The sequence below is a fragment of the Acanthopagrus latus genome, chromosome 14, assembly GCF_904848185.1.
Source record: "Acanthopagrus latus isolate v.2019 chromosome 14, fAcaLat1.1, whole genome shotgun sequence".
Classification (NCBI taxonomy): domain Eukaryota; kingdom Metazoa; phylum Chordata; class Actinopteri; order Spariformes; family Sparidae; genus Acanthopagrus; species Acanthopagrus latus.
In genome coordinates this window covers 2,227,626-2,251,440 of record NC_051052.1, presented here as the reverse complement: position 1 = coordinate 2,251,440, position 23,815 = coordinate 2,227,626, and the positions used below count along the sequence as shown (strand labels likewise).

At 41.1% G+C, this 23,815-nt stretch overlaps 1 protein-coding gene across 7 annotated transcripts in view; it reads right to left on the bottom strand.

Moving 5' to 3' along the window:
• Positions 1–23,815, bottom strand: part of lmo3 (LIM domain only 3) — an 81,425-nt gene that overhangs the window by 21,148 nt on the left and 36,462 nt on the right. For all 7 annotated transcript variants that reach the window (XR_005079081.1, XM_037122547.1, XM_037122546.1 and 4 more), the window contains exon 3: positions 14,096–14,221. Coding sequence is in view for 6 of the 7 variants with exons in the window: in XM_037122547.1 (XP_036978442.1) it covers positions 14,096–14,221 (126 nt within the window). In the remaining variant the exon portion in view is untranslated. The remainder of the gene's footprint in view (positions 1–14,095; positions 14,222–23,815) is intronic.

The window sequence follows — 23,815 nt, the reverse complement described above, 5'->3', positions numbered from 1 at the left end:
TACCGTCAGCCAAAGAGACAGCCGAAGTCATGATGACACAAGTTTTTCGTATCCACGGATTTCCAAAAGACATTGTTTCAGACCGGGGGCCCCAGTTCGTATCCAAGTTCTGGAGCGAATTCTGCAGCCTGATTGGAGCCACAGCCAGCTTGACCTCAGGATATCACCCTGAAGCGAACGGCCAGACCGAACGCCTTAACCAACAGTTGGAAACCGGCCTCCGATGTGTGGTACACCAGAACCCCTCGACATGGAGCAAACACCTGGTCTGGGTTGAGTATGCACACAATTCATTGCCCACCTCAGCTACAGGTCTTTCCCCTTTTCATTGTGCTTTTGGTTATCAGCCACCCTTGTTCCCAGACAATGAAAAGGAAGCGTCGGTACCCTCAGCCTACGCCATGGTCCAACGCTGTCGTCGCATCTGGGCAGCCGCCAGACAGGTTCTGATCCGCCAGGGAGATCGGGTGAAAAGATTTGCGGACCGAAAGAGACGCCCGGCTCCTAACTACCGTCCAGGACAAAGGATATGGTTATCAGCGAAAGATCTGAACCTTAAGGTAGCCTCGAAGAAACTAGCTCCGCGATTTGTTGGTCCTTTCCCAGTCACCAGAAATATTGGTCCAGCAGCGGTTCGTCTGCGTCTGCCTCGGTCCCTTCGAGTTCATCCCACATTCCATGTCAGTCAACTCAAACCAGTGAGAGAAAGCAGGATGGTGCCTACCACCACGCCCCCACCACCACCCGAGGTCATCGAAGGAGGTCCGGTGTATAAGGTCAGACGGCTATTGGCAGTCCGGAACAGGGGCCGAGGCAGGCAATACCTGGTGGACTGGGAAGGATATGGACCTGAGGAACGTCAATGGGTGCCATCCCGACACATCGTAGACCCACAGTTAATAACTGACTTCCACCGAGACCATCCTGGTCAGCCTGGGCCGTCAGGAGTCGGCCCTAGAGGGGGGGGTACTGTCACAGCGCGGTGAGGTTGTCTTGTCTTGGGGTCTGTCTTGTGAACTTCCTGTTTTATTTTGAAATTAATTCTCCTCTCGTTTCAGGTCACTTGCCCTTCCTCTTGTGTCCCTGGTCTGACGTCATCCCTGATTCCTGATTGTTTCCACCTGTGCTCCCCTCCCACATGTGTATAAAGTCTTTGTCTTCCCCTGTCTCCGTGCCAAAGTATTTCGTCTTCATGTCGTATGCCTAAGCCCTTTGAATCCACAGTCTTGATCGTCCTTATGATAAGTATTATTCTTGGTTTATTTATCTGTATTTTTTGCCCCCTCTTGAAGAGTGATTTTTTGTTGTAATTTTCTGGTTAAGGTTTTGTTTGTAATTTGAGATTTTCTAGCCCTTTTGGTTTTCCTCCTCGAGAGTGAATTTTTGTTGGTTAATTTTCATAAGATAGAATAGATAAGTTTAATAGCCCTTGTGCTTCCTCTTCGGAGTGTATTTTTGTTGTAATTTTCATACTTTGATTTTGATCCTAGTTCAGTGTAGTTATCCTCCTGCGGGAGCGCTTTTCGTTTTCTGTGTTCTATGTTGTTTGTCTTGTGTCTGTCTCAGAATTTTCATAGCTTTTTGTTATCATTCATTCCTGAGAGTCAAAGAATCAGATTAATAAAACTTGATTGTACTTCTGCCATACTGCATCTGAGTCCTCTTCTTTCGTCCAAGTCTGACACTGTGTCTCAAAATTTCTGTGTTCAGAATTTAAAGGTCCCATATTATACTGTTTTTAATCAATTTCACACAGCTCTCAGAGGTCCAAAAACTCTGTATTTGATATGCATTACACCACACCCATGCATGGTCCTGAATTTCAGCTGTCTAAAAGTCACTCTGCTGAGCTCTATTCAGAGCAGTCTGTTTCTGTGCCTGCACCTTTAAATGCTAATGAGCTCCATCTGTCAACGCCTACTTGGAGAGCCCTGCCTGCTACATCACTCTCAGAGATTTTTTCATTTAATCATACCAGTTTGACCCAGAATCGTACCCAGAAGGAGAGGCTCCTGAAGAAGTACATACTCTGTGGCTGAAGCAGGACGTTTCAGAATGGTTAGTGTGCCTGGATAATGTTAGTTCGTCCGTATGTGTTGTTACAGTTACTACCATGTAGCTAATGGCTAACAGCTAGCAAAAGCTGAGTTTGTCTCCAACACTGTCTACAAACCAGAGGTGGGAGTAAGTCACATACGTGCAAGTCAAAAGCAAGTCGCAAGTCTTAACCTTAAAGTCTCAAGCAAGTCCCATGTTACTGTGATCAAAATCAAGCAAGTCAAGTCAAGCCATTGCTATTACTCAAGCAAGTCAAGTCAAGTCATGGCTAAGGTCAAACAACTCACAGGAAGTTTGTGTGAATGATTTTGTCATATCTGTAGACAGTAAAAAAAAGAGGGTGGTAAAGTCAATAATATGATGTAATTGCATAGTTGATCTATTTTATATATTTTTTTCAAACCCATGAACACAAGAATAAGATTAGATTAATATCAGCCCTGGAACTGCACCATACTGCACATCCTGACAGCTGAGAATATTACTCTCAGGCATCTGAGATCATAAAAGGACGCTGAAAATCACAGGACATGTCTGTTCAGTCCTGAAATGTGTGTTTCTCTTCTATGAAACACATTCTACATCTCGGAGGCGCCGTCTTTACACATACGGCCCCTTCTCCTTTCAAACGGGGCAGAGCTCCGTGAGAAACAGCAGGAGAGACACAGACACAACATCTGAGGGAGAAGCAGGTCCGCCGCAGACGTGCATGATGTGTGCTGGCACCAAATGTGTGCTGGTAAGGTGTCATGTTGGGTTATGAGCGTGCATAATGCGCACCTACATTGAAACTAATGGCTTTGTGCGCACTGAAGACGCTATATCTGAAACACACACACGCTTTAACCAAGACGGTGGCCAAAATCACCCAGGCTTGCATGCGCCGCGTGATACAGTGGCTGAGGGCTCAGTATGCGCTAAATAAGAAAGAAAGAAAAGCCAAGACTTTCAAGTCATCTGTGTCAAGTCTAAGTCAAGTCTCAAGTTATGAATACCAAGTCAAAGTCAAGTCGAGTCTTTCATCAGTGTTAGTCAAGTAAGTTTCAAGTCCTCAAATTTGCGACTTGAGTCCGACTCAAGTCAAGTCATGTGACTCGAGTCCCCCCACCTCTGGTACAAACTCTTGGACACTGTTTGCATCGTCTCTGTCTCCACTCTGCACGTTTCCAGATGTTTAACTTTGACAACCAAGCTCCATCGGAATATTATTAAGATCAAACTCGCTTCAAACGCTATTGCATAGCAGACCGAAGTGGAGCTAACTAGTCAGCTGATTTCCAGCTGACTTCCCATACTTGCAGGCAACTGTAAATACTATCTAACCGCGGCTCAGGTGCAGTTGCCGGGTCCGGTATGGTTGGGACTGATTCTTGTGCGAGGGTCAGTGTCGAGGCAAAGCCAGCTTTGTACAGACCCTTGTTACTGAAGCTGTCCGATGTGAAGTGGTTAGCACACACAAACAAGCTAACACGAACCGCAGCCGGCACGTTGTCAAAAATAACGTTAAAAAATGAAACACAACCACTGTCTCTTCTGTTGTTCTGTAGCTGGAACAGAATATAGGCACTTATGTTGATTTTTACAACCAACAACAGAGCTACTTGTGTGTCTAACTTTGAGTGACAACATTGCGATACACTGCTGTCTCACCGGTGGACACACCGAACTTCACCCCGGGAATGAACGCCCCCCTCTCGGATATTTCCTATCACTGCGCAGAGGAGGCCTGACTATGTAAATGACTCCTTTCATTACGTAACGAAAGGAGCTGAATCTGAACAGCCTGTAGGAGTGCCATTTTACCAGTGGGTAGGCTGCAGAGACCATGCAGGAATCGCTTGTTTTCCTCATTCTGGGTATTCGCAGGCTCAGGAAGGACTAGCATATATATGTAGAGACCAGAGAAAACATGTTTTTCATAATATGGGACCTTTAATGGGAGGGTCAGAAATCAGGGCCGCATCATGTAACATGGCCATCATTAGCACAAACCCCACCCTGCTGCGGAAGCAGTATAAGTACATTCAGCACACATTAGCATCAGTGGTTTTCTGCTCGCTTGCAAGTCGGATAGTATCTCTTACGATAGTTTGCAGCTAGCTAACCAGTCAGCCAGTCAGCTAACCAGTCATGTCTCCTCCAAGTTGCTCGTGCATCTTTCCTGGACACCACAACGGCACTGTTAGCTTATTTAAGTTTCGTACGAACTGCACCGTAAGGAAACGGTGGATCAGTTTTGTCAAGAGGAGCCACTGTGGAGCTTTCAAAATCATCACCAATACCCGTCTCTGCAGTGTCCACGTTACCCCTGATACAGCAACTATCACCAGGTAAAGTCTGGATTTCTGAAGAGTCTGTTGACGCTGGTCAGTGGGGCCAAACCGACCCTCTACATCCCCAGCTTGCATCCTCCAGTCCCGCAGACAGCGGGAGCCACCATCATCACAACTGTCATTATGTGCCCACCACCGACCCGCTCCGTCTCGCCGATAGTGGGTGCCACCATCACGGCCACCGGCATTACGTGCCCGCAACTGAACCTCTCCGTCCCGCTGACAGCGGGTGCTTCCATCACGGCCACCGGCATTATGTGCCGGCCACTGGGAGAGTGACGGGAGCAGCTAGGTCAGATGGAGTCAGTATGTGAGTTATCATTTTCTGTGCACATGCAGCATACATGATTCAGTTATTTCAAAATTAAAGCTACTCCAAAGCTGGCATTATCCCTCACAACTGATAAAAAATGGGCAGAGGGAGTCATTGGGGAGCTTGTGGTAATAAAGTATCTGTCAGACAAGTAACTGTATGAAAGAAGTATGGAAAGTAAGTACACGGAGACGGCTCTGCTCCCGCGTGCAGGTGTGGTTCCAGCACCTCTAACTGACATGCCCCCAGCATTTCACAGCAGAAAGAAGTGCTTGTTTTTCAATGATTTTGAGACCTAATTTTATATACTTGGCAATTTTTTTAATCTTTCAAATTTGGCTCAGTGGTCAATGACACATGTTTCTGTGGTGTGACAAACTCATAACACAAATGTATTTCTGCTTTACATGGACTTTACATGGAAAGGGCCAAAAAGAGTACCACACGTTGTGTGAGCAGTGTCAGTGTGCAGGAGAAAGTCACGTTATACCAAGGAGTAAAACGTATTAGTGTCTGTACTGCATATCGGCGAGAACTGGCCACTTTGAGCCATGGTTGTATTCACATCAGTCAACTCTGTCTGTGCTTTCTTCTTCTCTTGCTGCACTGTCTTCACTTTCCTCCCTCCATCTTCCTTCCTTTACTTACAGGTGACTGTGACTAATGAGTCTTCAGAGACCTCTTGTTGTAGGAGGTAGAAAAAGAATGGCTTCCACAGGCACACACAAAGATGTACTGCGATGCCAGCAATTTGCCTGGGAGGCCTTTGTTAACTAGAGTATTCACTTTCCACTTGTGAAGAAACAGAGAGATTGTCAAAGAGAGAAACCGGTCTCAACTGCACTAAATCTAATTACTGTTAAGATGCATACAGGTTCTGAAACACTTGGCCAGATGACCCTGATGCTTAATTGTAACAGCGTGTTGTAAATTTTCTCTGGCAGATTGCTGCTGGCCATTTAGAAAGCAGCAGCAGCAGCAGCACAAGGACACACTGGAGATGATAATTTCTTTTGGGAATGTAATGTACCGAATATAATGTCAAAGGGGGAGATTGGCATTTTTTAAAATTCATTTCGTATTCATCGTTGGTGTTAAATGTCCACTGTGGCTGTGTTTTAAGAAATACTGTTCTTCATTTGTTTGCTCCATGTGATGCTCAGCAATTACAGATAGCAGGTTGTGTGCTGAATTACTGAAAATTAAATAATTAGACAGACAATGTAGTCACAAATAAAGGAAGCCATCATATTGGCTGTGTTGCACTATCAAATGTTATATTAACCTGCTCTTCCTCACAGGGTTCCCACTGCTTAGGGCAAGTCAAATTCAAGACTTTTTAAGACTTTTTTAATGCCATTTGATATTAAATTTAAGACCAACTTCATAATAAACACAAATGGAAAAATAACACCTCATCATAGGGTTCGGGACAATTTTGTCCAAATGTTTATTTGAACATGACCTTCTGATCAAATGGAAACGTTTTTTTGAAAAACATTAATACTTCAAGACATGGAGACGAGGGTTGAACAGAACTGCGAAATACTTGGCGTCTGTTGGCAGCTGGACTCCGAGGCTTGGTGTTTCGTGCTGTGCATATGTGACTCCACTGCCTTCACTCCCATCGTGCCGAGTTTGAAACATTTTTTGCACAAAATGCACCGTGCCTCGTATACGTTGCCTGGCACCGCTTTTAGCCATTTAGAAAAATGTTGGTCGGACAGCCAGTTTTCATTGAATTTACACTTCCCCATTGCTAAACGAGTTGCTAGGTTGCTACCTGGCTGCTACCATGGTTGCTACCTTGCTACAGGTGCTCCCGGGTTGCTCCATGAAGATGCGCTGCTCTGAAGGTCCGGGCTGCAACCACATGACTGATGGTTCCGCTACAGTGATTGCGCGATGTTACCGCGAGATTCATTCGTAAATGATTTGAAAAAAAATAAATGTATGTTACCTTTTTGGATTTGAGACTAATTACAACCATAAAATAAAATACATCACAAGTTCACGTTTTTAAGACTTTTGAAAGATGTATTTAAGACATTTTAATGCCAATTAAGGCCTTATTTTTAGATTCGTGAATTTAATGCCTTTTAAGACTTTTTAAGGATCCGTGAGAACCCTGTCCTCAGGTCAGATTTACACCTTGGGCTGCTACAGCGAGGACACAGCCACTGTTCATGGGGGCACACCCTACAAGATAATCTACCAGGGCACCCCAGATGCTTTTATTTAACTAACGTAGTGAAGTAATTGACTCACATACGTAACATGAGGTAATTAGGTAACATAGACACATTTGTATCAGAAGTTACAGGAATAATGTAGTTAGTTTAGCCCCAACCATGATGGTCTCCTACACCTAACCAAGTTTTTTTTCTAAACTTGACCCAACTGCGATCATATGATGAAGGGGTGTTGCTATTACAGTCATGCTGTTTTGGGAACTGTTATTATGTGTTATTTTGGGAGACGCTGACGATCAACCTATTCAGCTGCTTAGGTTAGGCTGATCTGGCTAGTAGATGCACTGTTTGAGAAGTGAGTGAAAAAAGAGACACCATATTTTTTTAAAAATTCCCATCTAAGCCAACAGCAGTATATAGGTTCCATGAAGCAAGGCTTCCATAAAATGTTACATTGTGTTTTGCAGTAGCTAGTGCGTTTGCACATGCATGGTGACACGTGACGCGTGACTTGCCGATAAATCGGTCAGGCTCCAATGCCATACCATCAGACTACAGAGCTGCTTCTCTCCTAAGGTTGAGATACCTCCATTCATCCTCAGCAACCAGCATACACATTTATAATGTTTAATTTCAGGAATCCAACCTTGTGACAGGCATTAAGAATAACTATACAGGAATAACCAATCTTCTCACTGTAGGTCTCATTGATAGAGTTGAAAGATCCTTGTAGTATATTTAACTTTGATGTTTGTGAAGAGATGTTACACTGGTCAACTGCTACTTACTGCGACAGACTAAGGAGCGCAAATATTTCCATTTTTTGTTGTTGTAAGTTATCAAGCTGTGGACCATTTTTGCTCAATGCCTGGTATACTCTGTATTGTCTGCCTTACTGTGCAAACAGGAATATGCTGCCTTGTCTCATTCAGTCAGTCAGTCTTGGGTAAAGTCCTTCTGACTTCTTCAAGATTGTTTCTATGACTAATTTTATTTTATTTTAGTAGTACAAACTTATAACATCCAGTGATTGTAGTCAGATTGTGCAAATATATCATGGTTCATATGACTCTTTTCTTTGTCTGTCACACTTTGTATGGATGTTGCGATCACCTTTAAAGATGCTCGTCTTCTGCCCTTAAGAAGATGTTGTGCAGATATTGGCTGGAAAGCAGGGTTTATGTCAAGACCTCCGGCAATGTGCCCCATGTCTGGCCACTTTAGGAACAAAACTGCATTTTAACTCTAATCGACAGGCGAAGTTGAACCTAGATAAACGTTAGCTTATATCCATCTTAATTAATAAATAAGAAACAGTTTTGATGTCCTCAACTTATATATCTGACTTAAATGATAAAGAACACAAAATGAAACTGGGAAATCTAATCATTGTAATTTTAATGCTGAGATTAATTGTTGGGCAAAAAGTTCACTACAGACTCTGAGTATAATTTTGTTTTTATTGTATTGAACTTAAAGGGATATTCCGGTGTAAATGTAATCCTCTGTTAGTTTAGCTGGATTTCTATTGACAAGCTAACACAACTCACTGCTGTCCTGCAATAGCTTCCTGTTGCAGGGAAGTCCCGACACGATGATTACCGAGTGCAGCAGTGTTCTGCAGCACATGGATGAAAATGTATGATTATTACTCCATGGAAATGCAATCAAAGTTCATATGTGTTTTGTCTACCAGTTTATGACAGTTATTATCGAGAGCTGAGAGGGAAAAGAACGGAATTAAGCATTTCTAATGGCACACGGTAATCGTTGGGTCGGGACTTCCCCAGAACAGGAAGCTGTGGCAGGACAGTAGTGAGCTGTACTCACTTCACAGCAATCTGGCTAAGCTAGCTGTGTTTTGATGCCTTGAACTATGTGCTGAGACCCTATTTGTACTGTTGCTGAAGTTTGGTGCTGTTCTGAGCATTATTTGTGGCTTTTTGACGATGGTTTCTTGCTGGAGGCGTATACTGCAATGTATTGTTATCATGCAGTCCTTTCTGAGGTTGCTACAACTACATATGCTAGCGGTCGCAAAACTTGATCTCTTAAAGGGGGGATCGCACACGGTGTGTTATACCATTTGTTAAACTTACACTGGAATGTCCCTTTAACTGCAGCAACCAACTAATTTCTCCGTTTCAGTTTTTTTTTTCTGAATGGCAGTCACTCAAATTGTTTAAACAAAGTCAATTTGTCAGGGTTATCAGTGCATCATTAAACTTCCAACACCACCAATTTCATGAGCATGTGTGATAAAATTTTGGCATGCTGCTCTCTGGTCACTGGGCGTTAACGTCCAACTCCAAATGCTATCTCCCATTTCAAGTTCATGTTTAGGCCAGTTGCCAACATAAAATGTTAGCTGTTTACATTTCTGCAAACCATAGATACATTAAAATTTTTATGTGCAATTATGTGCTATAGGCTACATGCCATACTGACATATCTACAAACCTTGTCATATCATGTTAGCCCTGACTTACCTGACTTTAGTGATGGTAAGGGTATAGGATGGTGGTTGAGTTAGAGATGACACAGCTGCCTCGCCAGTGACTGCTGTTTGCATCTATATTTTAGCATTTGTAAAAGTGACATCACTGTATATTTTCAAGGATACCCCTGGACATTTTTCTGCTTTGTCTGTGGTGACAAAAAAACTGACATTTTTGACAGGCAGTGGGGCCATCTCAAGCTTTGTTTGTGGCAATAAAACCAGGTATTTCAAACCAAAACAGGATGGTTTTTGTGTCTTAACCTAACCAGAACATAAGCACGGCATTGACAAGAAAAATATGTCACATGGAACCTAAAGAAACAGAAAAAAAACATGAAGCTTTAATGTTTAATGTGTAGTTTGAGACATATTTTACCAACATTTATTTTGCTGACTGGGTTGCCACATTTCTCACCAAAATACCTAAATTAACGATTTGGCAAGGCTCTTTCAATTGCAAACCCCTTTTGTGTCCCTTGAAATATCCAGCACTAGGGGAATTGGCTGGTACTTAACTAAAGTGAAATGCATGTTACTGGTCAACACATCATGACAAGTTGAAATGTAGACTTTAAAGGATGTGGCCTCTGATGGTACACAGTAATGACCAGTTAGACCTGAAGATCTACAGTGTATAGGGTATTATACTTTTTTGTCATCTCCATGAGTGGATACAAACATTTATTTGTTAAACAGTTTTCATTTTTACTTTTAAGTGTACACTATTGGACCAAAAATGTGCAGGATCTTGTATTAAATTGTGTCTTCTCATAGGCTGGCTGCACAGGCTCTGAGTTCTCAACACGAATCGCATAAAAAGTGACAACTGTTTCCCTTATTGGCTATTAGGCCCCTGTCTGACATGGATAACTCATGACATACAAGGCACCAGTGGCTGAGCTAAGTTGTGCTGAACCCAGGCTGTGTGAGTCCCTCCTTCCAGTGCTGAAGTATGGAGCATCCTCCGTCATCAGCACTGACCTTCCACTGCATTGTCACCCATCCTGCTCCCCTCTACTCTAACCTTCTACTAGCCTCCCTAGACTGTGGCCTCCAGCTCATCTGGGGGAAATTGGAAATTGGGCCAGCACTGGCTAGATGATGAGGCTGGACGACAGCCCCATCGATTAGCTGTCCCCCTGGGCTGATCTGTGGCTAACTGCTTGTTGGATGAAGCCTCATATCTCCGTTCTTATTCCCAAGACACCCCCCCCCACACACACACACACCCCCTACCCTCCTCCACAGAACCAGCCCTACATCCCTTTGGCACTATAACCATAGTGGGGCTTCCTTTCCTCAGCTCAGGTTGGAAAAAATCTGGCTGGTGAGAGGGTCACAGTGGTAGATTTTTGTCCAGTTTAACAGAGTAAGGCCACATTGGGTGCAGACATGAGCAATCAGAGCCAATTTAGGATTGTATATATGCCGATGGACCAGAGACAGAAAATATTCACTCCCCTCAGCTTGATGCCATATCAAGTCATGCACAGAGTGAGAAAACAGGAGAAACACCCTTTACTCTCTGGCAGGTACACAAGTAAGATAACTGATAAGGGGTTCCCACTTATATTATACCTGAGGTGGCCAGTAAGTGCTGCCAATTTATGGTGATGACAAAGAACAGGAAAGAAATTGCACGTCATGAACACAGTGACAAGTCCACTCTTAGTTAACTGGCTGGTCTTTCTGTCTCTGCACTGCACTAACTGGCCTATAAGTTAAACAAGATTTTTTATAGCTCAGCATGGCAATGACCATTGCAGTCCCACAGTGAGTCCCTGATGAAATCAAAATAATCACTTGCTTCGAGTTCCCTGTCTTTGCTCTGTGGGATACACAAGAGCTGATGTACCCACAAAGCAACTGATGGCACAGATTGATGCATGAGCAAGTACATGTGTTTTTGATGGGGATGGCTGTGTGTGTTTATACTTGATTGTAGCAAGTCAACCTTCAAACGGCAACATGGGCTATGGCTGACCTGCAGGGACGATAGATAATTACACTATGTAACCTCTGCTGACCTTGTGATTGCCTGGTCTGTTTATCAGATTTCACATTTGACGATGTTCCACAGAGAAATCTCCGAGCCATTTGCGAGAGGAATTAGATTGCTTTATTGAAGGGCCTGTGGGGGAGGGGGTCAATGAAGGCTTTCATGTTTGTTGGAGGCTAGGAAACAAGAGGGGACAGAACTGGTGTAGATAAACAGAACAGCAGATTGGTATGACAGACAAAGAACAGGAGCCCTTTTTCAAGCCAGCTGAACCAAGACCCTGAAAAACTATTTATGGAATCTTAAGTGAGATCTCCTAATAGATCACAGGCAACAGGTAAGAAAATGTGTTAACGGTCAATCTATCAATCTGGATATAAATGCTGAGAAATTCACTTGGACAAGAGTCTAAATCCCAAATCATCTAAAAAGACAGACATTGATAAATTCTGTTACAAATGATTTATGACTTCAGAGATTACATTTTACTGTAATTTTGTTAGCAGGTGAATGGATTAGCAAAACATTATTTGTTCGTCAAAATTAGATTTTCTTTTGTTTACATCATCATTAGATTATGTTGTTATTCATTTTGTTATTTCACTTTTTAGGCAATGACATTCTGCTAGAATGTGAAATCATGGCTAAAAGAGTGATCCTTTAAACATATATTCTTGCGAAGGTCCAGTATCGCTCCCTGAGCAGCTTAACCAATGAAAAGAAGCAAAAAGGAAAACAAAAAGTCAGAGCTAGAGAACAACTTTAATTCTAACTGGTGCCACACCGTAAATCTTTGCCAGGCTCCAGTGAAACTGTGATGGGCATCTGAGTGGTGCATGTTCAGGCCACAGCGGACCGTGTGATATCGATTTTATTCAACAGTTCATCAACTGCCCTAATATAAAAAGAAAGATTTTCTCGCACTTAAATGGGTTTAATGTCGGAGAGCAGAGTTGGCCTGCCTGGGCCCGGTTGATGAAGATTAGCTGACTTCTTCCATTAGGAGAGGCTGTCTGGTGCAGCCAGCTGAAGTAGCAAGACAACCGAGTGCTAATTGTGTATAACCAGGTCTTGTGCCTTTAGCGTGCACAATGTGCCTGGTTTGTGTGTGTGTCTGTATTAGGGGTTGCCGGTAGGTGCTTGTGTTCATGTGTCTGCAACGACCGAATTTGGGAAGAGAGATGAGAGGGAAGCAGGAACCCTGCCAAAACATAATCTTCCTTATGTTCCCCTACAGTTTTTTGCTTGTAAGTGTTTCTTGTAACCTTAAAAGAACCTTTGATAACATTCTGGATTGTTCATTAGCTCCAAGAATATACCTAGAAAGTCTCAACATTGTTCCTTCATAGTAACTTGACTACTGTCTGGGCATGTTCTCCAGAATCTTTGGAGAATGTTCCTACAATGTTCACATAACCTGAATGCACAGAAAATGTTTGCCCGGGACTCCCCAAAAGACAAATATCACTGTTTCCTAAGCAACATGACCATAGCAACATACCATTGTTCAAGGCAATGGAGCTTTGCTGTAAAGTCACATTTTGGTTAGGTTTAGGCAAGTCAGGTACTTAGTTGAGAAAAACATTGTGGTTTGGACTGAAATAACAGTTTTACTTATTGTAACTTTACTTCTGTTTCCACACTCAAACAGTGGTCTCCTACATGAACTCCCTGTGTTTGTTTGACCTGACCATTCATCCTTTGTGACTCTTCCTTTTACTACACCTGACTTCCTCCTTTGCTGCCGTAACAGTTACTTTGGCAACTAGAGGTCATCGCCGAACAAGAAATAAAAACATTGGTTGTAATGAGCTGCGTTGACTGTATTGTTGTTTTTAATGATGAATACGGTGTTTTTAGAACAGCATAGGCGCTGTTGTTGCCTTCAGAAATGGTGACTTGAAGTGTCATATGTATGTCTACTAGTTAATTTGACGGAGACTCAGGCCATAAATGCACTGTCACTGCAGTGACAAATCCGCAGCAGCACAATTTCAAATGATAAATCAAACACTAGTGTCAGCTTTCACAGGCAGGATTTCCACGAGGGATCTGATTGGTTGTCCAGTTGTTGCATTAACAACCTGAAGCACTTTCAGAATCAACTCTCACAGTCACTCTCTGTTGGGGAGGGTGACTATGAGGGTGCTTGACATTTTACAAACCTTAAAATTTAAGAGAATACAAAAATAAAAAGAAGAAAACAAGCTCATGTTATTGTGTCATTGTGAATCTTGTGTATAGTAAGTAGCATCATAAAGGTTAAGTTGAAATGACACTGGAGTTTATTAGAGAAGGGTTTTTTCTATCAAGTTCAATACCTCTAAAGTATTCCCTCTCTGGTGCTGTGGAAACGAGAAATGTTCTGAAATGTCTGACCACATCCTATTGACAGGATACAGGTGAAGACCCAGTAATGAGGACTGATTTGAAGAATATGTTTGGCCATGTAACTGCACTTGTAGCTCTGGACCGCCACTGCACAAGCGTGTGCAGGATTTTGATAACTGTTCTTTGTCCTGCAGGTGTCCCTACAGATCTAGATGTGTGTACTTAGTCACTGGCTAGAGTGATACGTTTTCAATGTGGGATCTTTCTTTAACTATCAGCATCACTTGGGGATTTAGCACATTCCAAGCTTGCTTCTCTGATCAGTCATAGCTGTAGGTATGGGAGAGGAGAAGTGGCTCAGTCACTCACCTCTGATTGCAGAGCTGGCATGCGAAGCAGTCCAGGTGGTAGACATTCTCCTTGGCCCTCATGACCATCTCGAAGGCTGGAATTAGTTTGCTGCAAGCTGCACAGTTCCCTGTCACACCAAACAACCTGAATCACCCACACACACAACACAACACAACACACACACACACAGAGAAAGATGTATAATTTAAGTAATTTCCCAAAACTTTACCAGAGTTCACAAAAATCAAGCAGGGATGTGCCATGTATTGCTTTAGTGCAAAGACTTTAAACAGGGAAACTGCCATCCGATTCTCACCAGATGGAAATTCTTAATTTAAAAAAGTGATGACTTTCAAAGTGATAATTCAAACAATAGCTGTATGCAATGAAAGGCCACATTTACTGGCTGAATGTTATCAATAACACCCATAACCAAACTGCGACAGAAAAAAAGGAATAATAAGTGAAAATAGTTTAAAAATAAGTGAACAGAATAACAGTTTCTTCCACTCAGGATATAAACCCAGGCCAGAGTTGCAAAGATGGTCCTGGAAGAACACTAATTGTTATGTGTGAGGAACAACACCAACACAGCATTGTTAAATACACCCAAATGGACATACTAACAACATGGACAATATTTACTTATTTTTTATATATTAATTCATTTGCATATTTCAATCTTTATAGTACTTATTTATTTACTTTTCTTTTTAGGTGTTGGATCTTCTCCTTGGAGTTCAGGTGCAGTTGTTGTCCCACCGACTAATGATTACATGATATGTCTCTAAACATTGCTTAAAGGAACTCACACCTGTCACACATGCTCGCATCAAGGAATTTGTAAGTTCTTGTCAATTTTTACTCTAATAATTTGAGTGTGGAATTTTAGAAGGACACGAGTTCAGAACATCTGAACTCTAAAATGATTTTGACCCTGCCTACCACTTTCCTACCCCTGAAGCCTGCAATAAAAAATGAGAGTGACAGCTGTCAAAGAGATTGTGTTAAACACACAACATAACCTAGTGAGACAGATATGATCTCTGAATTGGTTGCAAAATAGATTGGACAGACTTGAGCTACAGAGGCACAGTAAAAAAATGGCAGGGCCACAGCTTGTGCCATATAAATAAATGGGACATGGGTAACACTACTGCCCAGGGAGGACCCTATTATTTCTTCAGCTGCTCCAGGGACATTAATGTGAGTATTCATTAGGGATACAGAGCTGCTACTACACAGTGACCTCGACCAGACTACCAAGGGAAAAATATCTGATAACAAAATCATATAGCAAAATAACCCATTAGGTAGACATCTTGAGGCACTTTTAGTCGTCGTTGTTAAAATGATAAAACGGCATGCCACTCTTAGACTCTGTAAGAGATTGCAATCTGATAAATGATCTCAGGGCTTGGGATATGCAGGGTTGTTTATTAACCTTCGGAAAGTATGTTTCCCAGAGGCAAAGAAAGCAGATAGATTGTGCCCTCATGTATACCTACAGAATTAAGAACCACTGTCAACACACCTTGAGACAATGAGGGATATCTCTTGTAACATGGTAAGCAGGTACAAACAAAGAGGGCCAATTCAATGGATTAGTGCTTAACTTAATTAAAAGAATTATGCCTTTCCATTTGAGCAGTCTAAATTTAGATACATTTGCGGTATCTCTTGTCATTTCTTTTTTCTCCACAAATGTGCATTGCCGGAAGGCCTTCACATTGAATAGATGAAAATAGATGAAATGATCATTTAGCTTCTTGCAAAGCCAAGTAATTCATCTAAAATAACATTTAAAGAGAACAAAGAATATGTCTACTAGTTTGACAGAGAGTCAAGCCATATATGCACTGTCACTGCCGTGACAAATCTGCAGCAGCAAATTTTCAAATGATAAATCAAACACTAGTGTCAGCTTTCACAGGCAGGGTTTCCATGAGGGATCTGATTGGTTGTCCAGTTGTTGCATTAACAACTTGAAGCACTTTTAGAATCAACTCTCATGAGGGTGCTTGACATTTTACAAACATTGAAATTTAAGAGAAAAATACAACAAGAAAAAAAAAGAAAACAAGCTCATGTTGTTATGTTATTGTGAATCTTGTGTATAGTAAATAGCATCATAAAAGTTAAGTTGGAGTGACACTGGAGTTTATTAGAGAAGGTTTTTTCTATCAAGTGCAATGCCTCTAAAGTATTCCCTCTCTGGTACTGTGAAAACGAGAAATGTTCTCAAATGTCTGACCACATCCTATTCACAGGATATTGTGTTATTGTCAATCTTGTGTATAGTAAGTAGCATTGGAAAGTATGTTTCCCAGAGGCAAAGAGAGCAGATAGATTGTGCCCACAAGAATACCTACAGAATTAAGAACTACTGTCAACACACCTTGAGACAGTGAAGGATATCTCTTGTAACATGGTAGGTGGGTAAAAACAACAAAGGCAAATTCGATGGATTTGCTTTTTGCAAAGCCAAGTAATTAATCTAAAATAACATTTAAAATGAAAAAAGAAATTATATATTTTGTGTGAGATAATGAGATTGGGCATGCTTGTGCATAACAGCAGAACTTTTTATGGTATCTAATGCCTGTCACCGTTCAGGGGCACATGTCCTTATAGTGGCAAAGATTTATGGTCTTATAGTAACCTGAATCTTCTTCAGATACTGTAGCATGCACTCAAGTCTATGGATATAAGTGATGGAAGGTATTTGTGTCAAATAGCAACCTTTTAAGCTTTTTGCTGGTCAGCTTGACTCAAAGCGGTGTTCTGTTGCCATATCTCTCCATGTTCTTCTCTCATCTCTTGCGAATAATTTGACCTATGCTGTTGACTAGGACTGTCACTTCACTTCAAAAAAAAAAAAAAGCTTTGTATCTGTGAACATCAAATCTAAATATATCTGTCTGTCTGTTATTAATTTTTAGATTTTGTCAAATTACAAATTAATTATAGATAATCCATTACCCAGACAGCCCAGCAATACAGGCCTTTATTGGACACTAACATTCTACCACTCAAGCTGAGTCACTGGACTCATGCAAATACATGCATTGATCTCTCTTTCTAAGGAAATGGAACCCATGTTTTTCTTTGTTTTTTTTTCTTTTTTTTTTGTTTTGTTTTTTTAAACAACTCAATAAAATAATATTGAATTAAAAAATCCAAGGACCCCCAGGATTCCCAACCAGTCTATCTAAACTCCTGGCTGCATTCACTTGTTTGCTGCATTATTCATCCCATATAATCTTGTGCTGCTATAACCACTGCTTTAAATGATTGAACACCTCCTCCCAACCTGTGGTAACGATTGGGAACAATGGATACATTGCTTTTCCTCAAATAAAACAATCTTTTTAATCTCTCTGACAAGCTGAGCAAAAGAAGTGGAGTGGCTGATGATAGTCTTCAGAGATTTACCCAGACTGCATCTGTGGCAGCATAGCATCTTGTCAGCCAGGTTCATACAGCTCTTGGGTGGCAAACACTTTTCAAACAGGCAATGCACAGGAACCCTGGCTAACCCTGCGGGTAGGGAAGATGGATGGGGCCTACCTGTCACTCGTCTTTCACTGCTCCGCCAGTTTGATGCCATAGACGCTAATGGCTCTCAAGGGAGAAGGCAAATTAAGCGTGGTTTGGTTGTAATGAATTCAACAGCACAGGCTCCAACACAATCAGAGGATGATGGCTTAGAGACCTTACATGAAAGACAGAGGGCCTGGGACGCAATGCTTTCAGCACTGTTTTATAATTGGTAATAGGCATAAACATTTCTTAAGCATCTCTCTCAGGCTGACAAAGTTCTACTGAGCAAAACAGAAACCAGAATAACATATGTAGAATAGCGGGTTTGACATACACTTCATATCCATGGCTGACAAGATAGCATGTATATTTAAAGAGGTTGAGGATAAAACATGAAATTAAAATTCCAGCTTTGCTCAAATCTGAATTTGAAAAAGAATCGAGACAACCAGTACCCAATACCTTGTTTCAGTCAAAAGGCATTCACTGTGCATTACAGCCTGGTATGGCTCAGTGGTACCTATTTAATGAGAGAAAAACAGACACCAATTAAATTATTCCGCAAGGCTTTAGCCCAATGGACCCCAAAACCCAATCTGAGTGAGCAGGCCCCCACCCCCTTTAGAGAATACAGGAGCGGTGTCATACCAGTGCTTTTTTTGAGCTCTCTCAAGCTAAATCCAAGATAAAATGACCTCCCTATTACTGGGGTATAGGAAGAAGATCCTGGGAAATATAAATGGACCCACAGATAATGCACAAATGCAAATGTGTTTGATGGGGAAGAGAGAGTTACCTGAATAGCTTTCTAATTCTATGTTGTACCAATATTTTAGACAATGTATTACGATAACTTTTAAAGAGTTAATGACCACTGAAACACATTGTATTAAAAGTTGCTACTGCATCACCACAAACATTTCAATCACAGCTTCCTCAGTTAAGGAAAGCGGAAACCTTTTCTTTTATATCTGAAAACATCTTGGACAATTTTCTGGTTATTCAAACTAGAAACATTGTATATGGAAGGTGCTGTTGTAAACCTTTGTTGGCTGCTGCCAATTATTGAAAGACTGAAGCATTTAAACACTTTCAGTCATTGTAGGTCTGCAAAACATTCCAACTAGAAGTTACACACAACACTGTCAACTTTAAGAGAACACTAGTTACAAATATGATAAATCTGCTTTTGTGGTTTTACTATTAATGCTGAGTGGCATAGGCTATGCTATGATGATTTTCAACAAAGCAAGAAGGAGGTCAAAACTCAAACCAGAAGCAGTAAGGACTGTCTTTCTTTGTTGGCATGATACAATAGCACACTGTCAGCACTGCAGACACATGTGTACTAAAATTCAAACAGTTTTTATGGAAAGTATACTGCATCAAGAAATAATGCTCATTAAAAATGTTCAGTGTGTATTGTGGGATACTTTGTGGAGACAAGGACAGAAAGCTGGGTAGAGATGTTGCTGTTGAATGTGTAAAATATGATTTTCATAGCTGTCACCACCACAAACTACATTCTGTTCACCTCACCTCTAAAGTAGAGGCAGAAATCTTAAGGGACAGATATCTCAAACTGAAACCAAAGCTATGCATAGACAGGGAGGGGGGAGTAAAATACTGTATATATCAAAGTGAAAAATTATTGTCCTCGAGAATAATTTATACCATTGTTTATATCATGGCTCTTCCATCAGTGTGAGTGTATTTGTATGAATGAATACTGAATTTTGTTGTAAAGTGCTTGAGTAGTAGCTAAGACAACAAAAGGACTTCATGAATACAGTCCATTTACATCCTATACACTTTTCACACTGAAAAACACCCATTAACATCTGGCTTTTGTCTTTAATGAGAATGAGTACAATCGGCATTCACTCCCTGATCAGATGATTCTACAGCAGTCAAAGGTGTTTATCGGCTCCAACTCCGCTTGGCTCTGATGAAAATACAATACCCAGCTGGACATGCACATTTTAGCTGCTTGTCAGGCATGATGCTTTGACGTGCACTTTAGTTAAGAATGTTACCCCTTTTCCATCCATCTCTGTTCAGGCAGCTCGAGCATCATTCACTCGATGCTGAGTTTGAAAGACAGACTGACATAAAAGACATTTATAAAGTAATCACCATTACATTGTCAGTGGCTTCTTTATCTGTACCAGATCCTTGCCAGCTGATCAGTACTGTGCATGTGCAACTCACAACAGAGATGCAAAAGAGTGTGTTTATGATTATGAATGTGAAAGAAAAGAGGAAAATAACGGAGGCAAATATGTCTACTTTTTCAGCGGGTTTACCTACATAAAAGAACAAACCCAAACATATAGGTGCTAAAAGCAGCTGTAGTTAAGTATCTGTTATCTTGTCTGCCATAAGTAGCATGTAATTATCAGTTATTTTATAGGTTGAAAAATAGGCAATGCTTAATATTAATTAAAGGGGGTTAGGGTTAAGGTAATAAAGTACTTATAAATCCACATTAGATGCCTATTAACATGAATACAACTATTCAAGTGTTTAAGAGTTAAACCTTTACTTAGCTTTTTTGTTGCTTTGTGAACATTTTACATGTTCTGCATTGATTGGTAGTTCACCAAGTTTTTTGCAGCAGCTGGTACTAAAGTGAGAACAGTGCCTTATAGGACACATAAGCCTGTTAACAAATGCTTAGGACAAAGACCTTAATAATCCATAAAATCCATGTGTGCATATGGATGTGCCCATGGATATGTATCACTGAAGAGAACAAATATTTTTCTCTTTTAAATTTACCTGACTGGGAATTCCAACACCATCATGGGATAACAAATGAAGATTTTGAGGGGGTTAATCCATTTTGGAGAGTGGAAGGGCAGTGATAGCACCAGTGCCTCCAGTTTGAAATTCCAGTGCCAGCTTTGCTCTTCTCTTCTCTTCTCTCCCCCGACCCCCATCTCTTCCATCCCTCCTACCACTTCAATTGAGCCAGCCCCGGCATGCATTCATCAGCTGCCGGATTAGAATTTGTTTCCTCACAAACCATTGATCATCGGCCTATTACTAGGCAAATGACAGTTAATTACCCACTACATTAACCACCAGGACCCGGGGACCAACTCCCTGTGCCATCAGTCAACATGATGAATGTGGCAAGTTCAGTAATGCACAGCCATTCCCTCGTCTGCCTGCCACATTGAGAACAACCTCTGGATCTCACTTCCAGGAACCCAGAGAAAATCTATGGCAATCTGCATAATTACAGGCTCAGGGTTAATAACAGACAAATGATTTGTTGCATCTCAACATAGGCTTTTTAATGGGACTGTTCTTTGTCCATTTGATGATCCACCCTGAATGGAGCGATTCTAATGTTCCACTTGGAATTTAACCGCATTAAGGAGTTGCTTAAGTTTGGCTGTGTATCTAAGAGTCTGTCAAAAAAGGAACTTAATTAATTGTCAATGGTTTGCCCATCAATGCTTCATCTTGAACAAAAAAATCACGTGCAAAAAACTGAAAGATGAGCCTGCAGAAATCTGAGGTGCTGATGTTAACTGTCTGACAATAAAGGGTTGCAAATGTAATTATACTTGTGCTTTTCTCAATTGTATCACTCCTGCTTATGTGATCATCAGTGATTAAACAAGCCAGTGGTAAAAATATAACAATTACCATGGGCATGACCTGGGAATTTTCACTGGGATAAGATTTTCCTCCTTGACTGCCCTGACTTGCCTGGCTGCCGGCTCTATCAGTTCTCATCTGCACCTGGGCTGTGACATCCTAATGATGAATTATGGCCTGCTTTCTGAAAGGCTGCCAACCATACAGAGGAACATTCCTGTGAACTGTCATCTTGAAGAGCAGCCTCAAAGTGCTATCTAATTAGCTCCTATAGAAACTTCTAAAAAAGGTTGAGAAACACTCACCATTCAACATCACACATCTCTCAATCTGTGAGGAGAAGAGATAAATTACTGGTGGTAGACTTATCCTACATTACCAACATATCTTGAAATTGAATCTAACCCTATCTTAACTCATTACAAGATTATCTCTTATCTCTAACCTTTGACTCTTTAATCAAAATCTACTCACATCTCACATCGCATAATTCCTGGTCAAAATTTAATCTGTCCCTGGAAACAAGTCTTCAAAAAATGCTCACTCCAAACAAAAATAACCAGGAAAAATCTGTCAGCACACTTTTTTGGCAGTGCTGTGTTTGATTACATATTGAAGAGGATGTAATGAAAATGCCGAGCCCTGCAGGAGCCAGATGTTGAGTTCGATATGCAGTTCCCTACCACAACCCACCTGCAGGACCAAGCTGGGTGCCAGCCCTACAATAATGCACAGTTCCACAAGTCATTGCTCTTTCCAGCTAATTTAGCTAATCAACGTTTTCTTTAGAAAAAAATCACAAGTACATGGATATTGAAACAAGAAAGAATCATGCTGCTCAAGAGAGACAGAAGCATGGTTTTGGAAAATATGTCCAGTGCAGTATTTGCCTATTATACTTCAAAAGTTGACATTATTCTATATACAGTAGTAAACGATTACCATACAATGCCTCTCAATACAAATATATCCAAAAATACTGTAGTTTTTAGTGTACTAACCCATAAATATGTTGTAGACTGATATCTGTATATGACAATCGAAAATGGCTTCCAAAGATAACCCTTTTTGGATTTTGATGATAATCAGTTCAGTACAGAACCAGTGATTTCCATTTTGCTAGGTCAGCGAAAGTGCATTTTAGGAACTAGATAACAGGGCACTTATGGTTACGACAACCAAAAACTGTCTCTGCCTTCAGCCCAGTCACCAAGATAAAATGTAGCAGTTTATGTTTCTGCACACCACAGACATGTTCAGCTTTGTTTGTTTCATAGGCTATCTGTAGTTTTTGCAGAAATGTACATTGCCAACACTTATTCTAGCTATTGGGCAGATTTTGTTTTAAGGCTTGAAAAACTGAGAACTTTCAATTAAAATAGAAAAAATTAATTTTACATACAGAAATGTATGCATAGTCTGTATAGTTTATGCCATTAGTTGACCATGTTCATCACCTTCAGTGGGTTTTAGCTACTCATTGATGGTTAAGCTGATTTATCTGAGACTACAAAGAGCTTTGGCTCTTTGGCTATGTTTAAACAATATTGTCATTGAGGCCCTCTCATTTTTTTGGTCAAAATTATATTTCTTCTGTGCTTTTAACCTTTTTAAGATTACATGTGAAAAGCCAGATTTGATTACAGGAACTTCAGACTAACACAACTTGGGAATGGCTGGTGAGGTAATGGCTTAATGTGTGAAGTGAACTGTGGTATTGGGAGGCTAATGGCAGCCAAGATTTCCTAAACACAACATAACAGTTATAGAGTACTTTCAGAGCTTTTAACATGTAGGTGCCATCTTATTAAACTGAAAACTGAGGAACAGGCTGCAGAGGAGGACACTCTTCTTTGAATCCATTCCTTAGCATTTGAACTTTTAAGAAACTAGAAAAAAACAGAACACATGAATTTACAAATACGAGGGATGTAGTGCTGGACGGTATGACCAAAAATGTATGTCACGGTTTCACGGTATATAACAGCATTTTTCTTTATCACGCATAATCAGGTGTTCACAGCATTTTCTACTGGTTGAGAGAGGAAGTACTAGCCCTTTTTAGATAGAAAAAGCGGCACATTTGCTGCAAGGTAGAGGCTGCACTCTGCCACCCTGTTTAAAAGGGAGGTGTAATATTAATATTCCTTCTTTCCCAAAAAGCCACCACTGGAGTAGGCATAAACATGTGATGTGACGTGAAGCATAAATTTGGGCACGGACAGTGACCTACAACATAAGTTGTCTTCAAAATAAGAGCTTTACATTGCACCCCATTGGAGTGGGGGGCTTTTAATCTGAAAGTAGCCAGCGTTAGTAGCTTGCCGCTACAACAACAAGCTGACAGCTACAGAGACCGAGGAGATGCTAGCATCTCCCGGATCTCAGCGGCTTTCCAGTTGCTCATCTTGACATCCGCGGATGAAGTCATGAACTGCAATGACTATCCTAGCCATTTTCACCGTAACATAACAGCAGAGCACTACTGTTTACCCTCACCACGCCTCACAGTCACACCATGCCTGTTCAGAAGTGCAACATTGTGAAAAGGGTCCGGTCTGAAACAGTGTCGCATGCCGCAGC